General features: G+C 42.6%; 1 protein-coding gene across 1 annotated transcript in view; it reads right to left on the reverse strand.

The window, feature by feature from the left end:
- Nucleotides 1-769, reverse strand: part of AMMECR1 (AMMECR nuclear protein 1) — a 99,046-nt gene extending 98,277 nt beyond the window's left edge. The window contains exon 1 of the mRNA XM_034780664.1: nucleotides 294-769. Within this exon, the coding sequence (XP_034636555.1) occupies nucleotides 294-754 (461 nt within the window). The 5' untranslated portion in view covers nucleotides 755-769. The remainder of the gene's footprint in view (nucleotides 1-293) is intronic.
- Between the last annotated feature and the right edge of the window lie 9,217 nt (nucleotides 770-9,986).

The following is a 9,986-nucleotide window of genomic DNA, read 5'->3' on the forward strand; positions in this document are numbered from 1 at the left end:
GGGCACTCGCTAGGGGGCGCTGCGGGGATATGTCAGGGGCCGGAGACGGGCACTCGCTAGGGGGCGCTGCGGGGGCATGTCGGGGGCCGGAGCGGGGCACTCACTGGGGGGCGCTGCGGGGGTATCTCGGGGGCCGGAGCCGGGCACTCGCTAGGGGGCGCTGCGGGGATATGTCAGGGGCCGGAGCCGGGCACTCGCTGGGGGGCGCTGCGGGGGCATGTCGGGGGCCGGAGACGGGCACTCGCTGGGGGGCGCTGCGGGGGTATGTCGGGGGGCCGGAGCCGGGTACTCACTAGGGGTCGTTGGTGAAGCGGGGGCTCCGCGGGGGCTGGTAGCCGTACAGGTGACAGTAGAGCACATCGAAGCAGAAGCAGCACATCTCGGCCGACACCACCATCTTCCTGCAGCCGGGCCCGCCGGAGCCGGCCCCGGGGGAGGCGAGCAGCGAGGCGGCCGGGGGGGAGAGGCCGCCGGGGCCCCCGCCGCAGTTGGGCGGCAGCGACGGGGACAGGACGCAGCCGGCGGCGCCCCCCGCCAGCCCCCCCAGGCCGTTGAGGCGGGCGATCCCCGGCGGGGGTAGCGCCCCCGGCTCGCCGCCCGCTGCCGCCGCCCCTCCGCAGTGGGAGCTGCCGCCGCCGCCCCCCGGGCCGGCCGAGCCCGAGGGAGGGGAACTGGAGAGTTTCTGCTTCTTCACCCCGCAGCAACCCGCCGCCATCTTGGAGCCGTCTCCCCCCACGCAGCGCTTCCGACCCATAGCGGGGGGGCCGGCCGGCCGGCCGGGGGACGTGCGGCCGCCTGCTCCGCCTCCTCCCGGGCCCGCTCCGCCTGCAACGGGGAGGGGGCAGGGAAGGATGAATGGAGAGAAAGAGAGAGCGGAGTTAGAGCCGCCGCGGCGTGCCAGGCCCGCACCTCGCGGGGTGCCACCACCTTGGCTGGCCCCTGCCCGGCAGCTCCCCGCCGGGGAAGGGCCCGAAACCCACCCGCGTGCCGAAGAACCCCGCCCCGGCCGCGCCAGCCCGAGGAGGCGGCTGACAATGCCCGACTCGCACAATGCAAATGACCTCGGTTGGCTTTTGCTTCGGAGGGGGAAAGGAGAAGCGAGGGCTGTGTTGGAGTCAGCCAGCGGGAGCAGTGCAGGGCGCACCGACTGCTGCCCCCACAAACCCGGCTGTCCTGTGGTGGCTGGCAGCGGGGACGGGTTTCGGTTAAGACTTTGCTGAGGCCAGCAGCCAAGGGGGCAAGCGGGTGTGACCCTGGTGGACTAGTCTAGTGCTTCCCTTCTTTAATCTGTAGTTCCTAAAGATGAGATCTATCCCAAGGGAATTGATGGAACATGGAAGTGCCATTGCTTGAGACAGTTCAAACTGCACAGGCCAAAACACTGAAGAATAATAGTTTATGTTTATACCTTACATTTCAAAGGAGCATCAAGCATTTTAAAAACTATATAGAGAGAGGACTAGCCTCACCCATCACCAAAATGCAGCTATCTCAGACGTGGAAACTAGCAGCTTTTTAACATAGAATAGCAATGCTACCAAACTATTTAGGCAGGGAGTGAAGAATATTATATGTAGTTGAAACAACCAGGGCTATTTATATAGGCAGAAAATCGTTACCCAAATTAGAATACAGCCTCAGAAAATCTTAAGGGCACTTTTAGGGCCACGACTGGTCAGGAGCTCAGTTTTACATCTTACGTTGAAAACAGCATTAAAGCAATGTCCTACCACAATCCTGGGCAGTGATTCATTGTGGACTTAAAGGGAAGAGGTTTCAGAGTGGTAGCCTTGTTAGTCTGTATCATCAAAAAGAACGAGGAGTACTTGTGGCACCTTAGAGACTAACAAATGTATTTGGGCATAAGCTTTCGTGGGCTAAAACCCACTTCATCGGATGCAAACAGTGGGGGGAAAAAGTAGGAAGATATATATACACAGAGAACATGAAAAAATGGGTGTTGCCATACTAACTCTAAGGAAACTAATCAATTAAGGTGGCCTATTATCAGAGTACCACTTACTAAATCTACAACTCCACTTCCTGGTCAGTTGGAGAGACTTCCATCCAAAAAGTGGCCTAAATAGGCATGCAGCAATTCTCAGAAAAGGGCCATATTTTTGGAATTTAATGAACCCACCCTACACTACCCACATCATATATCATTTTAAAACATATGTACATTTAGATGAGCTCTGATGTGGAGCTGTCAAGTGGTGCCGTAAGCCTGTAGGCGAGGTGAAACAATGGTATCCAAAATGAGAAAGTGTCATTTATTGCACAGTTCCAGAAACACTGCCACATGACTCTGACTACATTTTTAATGTTTAAGTTAATATCAACACCAAATTGTGGCATATATTGGTCAAAGCTACCAAATGACAGTGTAGAGTTTTATTGGTTTTGCATGGGCAAGTCTTTTTTTCAAAAATGATGAAGCTGTTTAGCGTGCAGCAAAAATAGCAAATATGAGCATTTTGCAATATGCTAACATGAAATGTTTTCACATCACATATTCTTAATTGTCAAAGTATCTCACACATGATTATAATAGTGTTCTATATTTTCAGTAAAATTTGCTATTCAGATCAGGCTCATGCCGAAAATTGTGCACCCGTAGATTGCATGTCCATAGTTGATGCTGCATAATGGATAGATGTAAATGTATGTGAATTCCTAATGTAAAGCATCTCCATTTGTAAACTTTTGTACATACAATGTAGCATCTAGTCTGCTGGTAGAAGGTTTTAATTTGTAATTGCCGACGCATGCAGTACTAGCCTTTGAAATATTCTAGAAACTAGCTTTTTAATTCAGTGACACATATGTACAGGCCACGTTACTTTTAGAGATGACAGTTGCTGGAACTACATGAATACCTCCTCCCTGTTTACATCAAAGAAAACACATTTTTCAAAGTTTTTGAAGATTTTTATTTGTCAAGAAAATTAAAAGAATGCAAAACTGTCAAAAGTCACCAGTGCTGGACAGAAACTTCATAAAATAGAAACATTTGAGAGAGCAATCAACCTTAAGGGGGAGCAGCACTTTAAAGAAGAGATGATGACATGGAATATCTATGGAAGTCTTGATTGCTAAGAAGGCAGTTTATAACAACATGCCTTTCTTCCTACTTGAGTAAAACAAATCTTAAAAAACTGTCTAGTTATACTGCAATAACACAGTCACCTTATGACATTGCATTTTATTAGCTGATTGAAGAGAGAGAGAATGATACATAACAAGAGGGCTCTTCTCTGTCCAAGATGCTACTTCCCTCAGACGTAGAAACTGCAAGCTATTCCAGTAGCACATAATAGGCAAGCTTAGAAAAACGCTATGGTTCTGCAAGTTCATTTCATTCACAGCATGGACAAGGCAAATCTATCACTGTTCCATGCAGCACAATAACATTATCTGATGCTATCCAAGCTGCTAGTAATCTGAAGCAGGAACGTAAGTCATCCAAATGTTTTGTGGATGTTCTGTTGAGAGAGCCTGATGAACAGCTTTCAGATGAACAAGTGGTTTTGTATAACGTTGCTTCAGTCCCTCAGCTGAAATAGTCAAAATAAAGCCTCAAAATCTTATCCAAAGCCAGGTGATTGTAGTTTACAGAGGTCAGTAGTTTTGTTTCCTTTATGGTGCAAGAGTTTGTATATTGGTTGATTAAATAAAGCAGCATATAATTCAGCCAGAAATGAGTACCACCCTTCAGAAAACATTCAGAGAAGGTGCTCTCTGTTTCAGAGTGCGTAGTATTTAACAGTTCCAAAATTATTATACCACTGCACGTAATAGCCTTGCTGCACAGCTACACTGTGAGCTTGGGTCTCACAATTTAATTGGCATTCTACACTTTCATGGATTCTGCAACAGTTATAATGAGCTGAGGCTGTTCATCACTAGTGCTGCAAAAACTGAATTAGAAAATCGTATTCATTCCAAATGGAATTGTACCACTTCATGCTGACAGAAATCTCATCCATGAAGGAGATACTAATATAGACATCAATGTAGAGACCATTGATGGAAAGAATATGTTCCATTCAATGGTTACAGTGGTAATTCAAGGACAGCCTGCAGATAGTTCAATGTCACAAGAAATATCACTGAAGTGTGGGAAAGCACAGGCAATCTCCACAGGCAATCAGAGTCTCTTATACAGTGTGCAGCATTTGAAAAACCTAGAACACATCCAGAACTGACTCTACATGGAAAAAATACTCTAGAAAATAAACTCTTGTCACCTACAAATGAACGCTGTCCAAGATCTCGCCTGGTGTCTTTTAAGACTACCTCATGATGTCATACCAATATCAAATGATGTTGTTATTGTTCACACTCAGGCGATTCCATTTTGGACTGGTTTTAACCACAAGCTTGAAACAAAGAAGACCACCTACACAGGAGTTGCATATGCACCTATTGGGGATGCCAGATTAGGTGAGATGATAATACAGTGCTGAAATGTAAGGAAATGTCAGAAGCTCTAGGAGAGCAGCATACTGTTCAGACCACAGATCAACAGCTCAACAAGTGAAATGGAGTGTCTGAAATTAACTGCAAAAAGAAAAGGAGTACTTGTGGCACCTTAGAGACTAACAAATTTATTAGAGCATAAGCTTTTGTGGGCTAGTCTCTAAGGTGCCACAAGTACTCCTGTTCTTTTTGCAGATACAGACTAACACGGCTGCTACTCTGAAACCTGAAATTAACTGAGTAACAACGTGATTTGCCTGGGTGGTTTTTACACCCTGTGCTGTTCTATTGCATGGGAAAATTTGGGGAGATGCAGGATTGCTAGACTTTCTTGTTGATTCTTATATTTATGCAGCAGCCACTACAGATCAAATGCTTGATGGTAAACAATTCAAATGTGTTCTGTATGGCTTAGCTCTAGCATTTGAGGCCTGAGTGCTCTAAAACTTTATTTATTTACTAAATGGTGTGAGCAGGGAGGAGGTATTCATGTAGTTCCAGCAATTGTCTGGAAAATGTTGGCTGACACTTAAAAGGTGTTTGAGTCTGAAGACATTGAGTCCTTACAACTAGGGCTGTCAAGAGATTAAAAAAATTAATTGCACTGTTAAACAATAATAGAATACTATTTATATAAACATTTTAGGATTTTTCCCCACATTTTCAAATATGTTGATTTCATTTATAACACAAAATACAAAGTGTACAGTGCTCACTTTAGATTTAATTTTTTATTACAAATATTTGAACTGTAAAAATAAAAGAAATAGTTTGCACTACAGTACTTGTATTAAGTGAATTGAAATCTCTTTATCACAAAAGTTTAACTTACACATATGGATTTATGTACAAAAAATAACTGCATTCAAATATAAAACAATGTAAAACTTTAGAGCCTACAAGTCCACTCCGTCCTGTTTCAGCCAATCGCTCAGACAAACAAGTTTGTTTACATTTACAGGAGATAATGCTGTCCACTTCCTGTTTACAATGTCACCAGAAAGTGAGAACAGGAGTTCACATGGCACTGTTGTAGCAGACGTCGCAAGATATTTACATGCCAGAAGCGCTAAAGATTCATATGTCCCTTCATGCTTCAACCACCATTCCGGAGGACATGAGTCCGTGCTGATGATGGGTTCTGCTCGATAACGATCCAAAACAGTGCAGATCAACACATGTTCATTTTCATCATCTGAGGCAGATGCCACAGCAGAAGACTGATTTTCTTTTTTGGTGGTTTGGGTTCTGTAGTTTTTGCATCGGAGTGTTGCTCTTTTAAGACTTCTGAAAGCATGCTCTACACCCCATCCCGATCAGATTTTGGAAGGCACTTCAGATTATTAAAGTTTGGGTGGAGTCCTGTACCTATCTTTAGAAATCTCACCTTGGTACCTTTGCGTTTTGTCAAATCTGCAGTGAAAGTGTTCTTAAAATGAACAAAATGCTGGGTCATCATCTAAGATTGCTATAACATGGTGGGGGAGGAATAGCTCAGTGGTTTGAGCATTGGCCTGCTAAACCCAGGGTTGAGAGTTCAATCCTTGAGGGGGCCACTTAGGGGTCTGGGACAAAATCAGTACTTGGTCCTGCTAGTGAAGGCAGGGGACTGGACTAGATGACCTTTCAAGGTCCCTTCCAGTTCTAGGAGATAGGATATCTCTATTAATTCATTAAAAACCATGCAAGAGGGTTGCTTTTTTCCTATCTTCTGTCAAGCTATCAGCTCAGCTTTGCAATGTAGTTTAGTTACTCAACACTTGAACCTAATCCCTACCAATTTGGGAAGCCTAGATATCGCATTCATCAGGCATGCCAGAGACGAGGCTGGTCCTCTGTCTCCCACTACCAGGTCTTCAGGGAAGGGTGTGAGTATGCTAGTTTAAGTAGTCTTTTAGAATAGAGATGTTACTACTAGGGCTCATAGAATTGTATTACTTCTTTGTGACTGTTTTATATAGTTTATTATTCTTTCATTCATTTTAATAAAGATCTTAACAATTTGGTATTGTCCTCAGTATAAGTGTCCTTGCCACACAACCCGAGGGTCCTCTCATGACACTGAGCTCTGTGTTCTGTAACCCTGGAGCCCGAATTGGGACAAGAACCTAAAAATCTTCTGGTCATATCATTGGTGAGCCATAATAAACTAGCCCATAAATTCATATCAACACCCAATCAGGCCTGTACCTACGTCCCTCTACTATGCTGATGGAACAATGAGAACAGACAAAATTGAATTAGGGCATCAGCTGGAAGCTAAAACTGAAAGAATCCATGAGCTAAGAGCAACCAAGAAACCGCAGTGTTCATCAGAGATGCCATCGCTGTCATAGAAATAATGGCTGGAGACAAATTCCACACATTCGATGAATTGGCTGCTGAGTACTTGAGGCAGGTCCTAAAAGGATTTAACAAAGCTAATTCTGTAATTGAAGTCTTTGACATATATGGCAACAGTAATTCTGTGAAAACTGCAGAAAGACCCTGCCAGATAGTATCTAACATTAGATGCAAGAAATACTACGTGCTTGATGGAAGCCCTGTAAAAAGCTTCTAAACATGGCATCCAACAATCAGTCACTTGTAAGATTGCTTTGTGAATATATGGTTCAAAATGCACTTGAGAGTGTACGAGCACACCCAACACAAACATTCCTTTTTGCTGGAGGCTTTTCCAATGGTGAAGTAGCAAAGTCCATCAGCAGTAGAGTTTTTGAAGAAGCTCAAGACTTGTGCAGTACTCAAGAGGAAGTGGACACAAGGATGCTTCTTCATACTGTATATTCCAATATCTTTTGGTGTCAAAGGAGCCATAGTAATTAGGTCATCTGTTGCAGATATTTTGGTCTTTGCCATTCACTGCTTTCCAAAATTGGAACACTTAGATAACATCTGGATTGAAACAGGCACCATTATCAGCACAACTGACAAGCGTCCCTTCATACCTGTGCATGCAATTTATGGTGCACTCACTCCTGATTTCTGCAACATACTTCCTGCTGTATGTGCATTAACAGGACGTGACTCTCTGTCATCAATATTTGGTATTGGGGGAAAAAAATCTATGTTTAACGTCAAAACAAAGCGAGCTTCTGCTTTGGAGAGTGTGATGGACAGATCACAATTTCTGCAGCAAGGAAGTTGGTAGCAGTTCTGTATGACCAGAATAAAAAGGAAAAGGACCACAGAAACCTGAATTGCTTGTTCCTCAATCTATCCATGAAAAACAAAAAGTCACTGGGCAAACTCGCACCATATGAAGACAGTTTTCCAGAACAAGTCAAAAGAGCATCTTGGCAAACAAAGATTTGGATATCTTTGCATATAGATAAACCAGATATTGGGTCACCATTGCAACATGGATGGAAAATGTGGATGGGTGAACTACTTCCTTTATTCTTCAAGGGGCCAGTGGCATTTAACGGTCTACAAAACCTTATTTATGCCTGTGCCAGTAGGGGTCACTGCACAATCAACTATGTCTGTAGTTAGAAAAATCTTTCCTGCACAGAACTGTGCACACGTCGAGGTAATGAAGACTGTGGTAATCCACACGTTCTCACCAGAGATTATAATGACGAACAAGATCTTGATGACGATGACTAGAAATGTTACCAATGCTATTACATTTTCATGATACCTGTACAAATTTATTCTTAGATTTTGTTTTACCCTTGAGATTGCAGTTATGCTTTCAGGTCAAAAAGAAATCCAATTTTATGTCTTGAAATAATACATAAAATCATTAAATTAACAGAAACAAATGTTAAAATGACCACTTTGAAATATTTGCATGTTGATATCGTCTATCCCCATTTCTATGGTAACCACATTTGACAACTCCACATCATATATAATTTTAAAGTAGACATGATAAAATTTCAAATGATGGATGATGTGCATGTGTGTAGAAAGGGTACATTAAGAGGACCAGATTGATGATAGCTGCTGCTTGCCTAAAACTTACTCTGCTTTGTTTATGAGATCAGTTACAATCACAGCTGCAAGCAATAATAATGAAGAGAACAGTCCCATATAGGCAGGGAGAGGAATTAAATTATATAATTTAGCCTTTCCCATCTTTGAATTCTTTGTTTCTAGTTGGGATTGGTGAATAGTTAAAAAAGAAGAAACCCAGTTTCTCCTTTCTCAAGTAACATTTAAGTCCTTCTTCCAAAAAGGGCAGTCTTCTCCACTTACTAAATTCATTCATAGTAGTGACACGTTCTGTTGCTTTTGGAGGAACAGCCTCTGCAGGTATTGAGTTCTGGCTCTTTCTAGATTTTAAACACACTACATTATTTAACATTAGCATGGATAAAAATATTCACCAAGTAATTTTAAAAGTTTAATACTTAGATTTGCTTAGCTTGTGCAACCACATAGTGAAATGGTACTCATGAATGTTATCAGTACAGCACAGGTCACATCATTCTGCCCCTTGGGACAGAAAATTGTAGGGCTCAGGTTGTTCCCCCAGGTCTGGCGTTCTTACCTAGAGCTGATACTCCAAAGTGCAGTACTGAGAACAATACTATATTATATAGAAGTGATGTCCCTTGGGTGTGCTTTCTGCTTATCTCCTGTCGCTATCCCAGATAAAATTAAAGATTCCATGGTGCTTCTTGAACAGAGAAGCAAATTATTTTTAAAAAACTCAATATCCTGGGCAATATTCACTCTCTCTATCCGTAAAATGTATTTTATTGTCCATTGCTGCATATGAGCTATTTTTGAGCCCACATTGGCTGCTCCATTTGCCTGAAAACTTACTAGTCTGAGTAGTTATTGAACTACTACCCTCCCTAATTCAAAAGCTTTTCTGTATGCATAGCTTGAGTATGCAGGGTTATGTATAAAGTCAAATTTTATTATCATAGAGAAAGTAGAACATGTGAAATTGTATTTTTAGTGCAATAGAATTCAAATGTATTATAAAATATTTTTATCAGCTTCTTGGCTTGGAGAGAAATTTAGACCTGTGGAAAAATGTGCCAAGTTCAGTGGAAAATTTCCATTGATGCTTGGAAGAAAAGGGTTATTTTGTCCCCCAGAATCTGCCAGCTTTGCAAAATGCTAAGATTTGTTTTTATTAGCCCCTAGCTTAAGTTAAATCTTGTGCATGTGTTATTAGCGTTCAATTCCCTTTACATTTCTTGTTAAAGGGAACTCTGAGTTCATTCTTTTTCTTCTTTTTATACAGTGCTTCTTTATTTTGCTAACTGTAGAAGATCTTTTCCTGTTGCATATTGATTCTGCTCTGCGTTTACATATAGTAAGTGAAATCAGTATGAACATCAATGTAAATCTTTTAAAGATATGAGCAGACACTAGCATTGTGGTTTGGTGAAATGAATTCAATTTAGACCTGATTTGTCCAGTCACAAATGGTAAATGTGGTGATTTTTCCTTATTACCGGTACTTATGAGCACTATTTCTTCCCTTGAGTTCACCTCAAGATCAGCCTCATATTCTAAAGTCACAAAGAATCTAGAGTTTG

This window comes from Trachemys scripta, chromosome 9 (genome assembly GCF_013100865.1).
Source record: "Trachemys scripta elegans isolate TJP31775 chromosome 9, CAS_Tse_1.0, whole genome shotgun sequence".
Classification (NCBI taxonomy): domain Eukaryota; kingdom Metazoa; phylum Chordata; order Testudines; family Emydidae; genus Trachemys; species Trachemys scripta.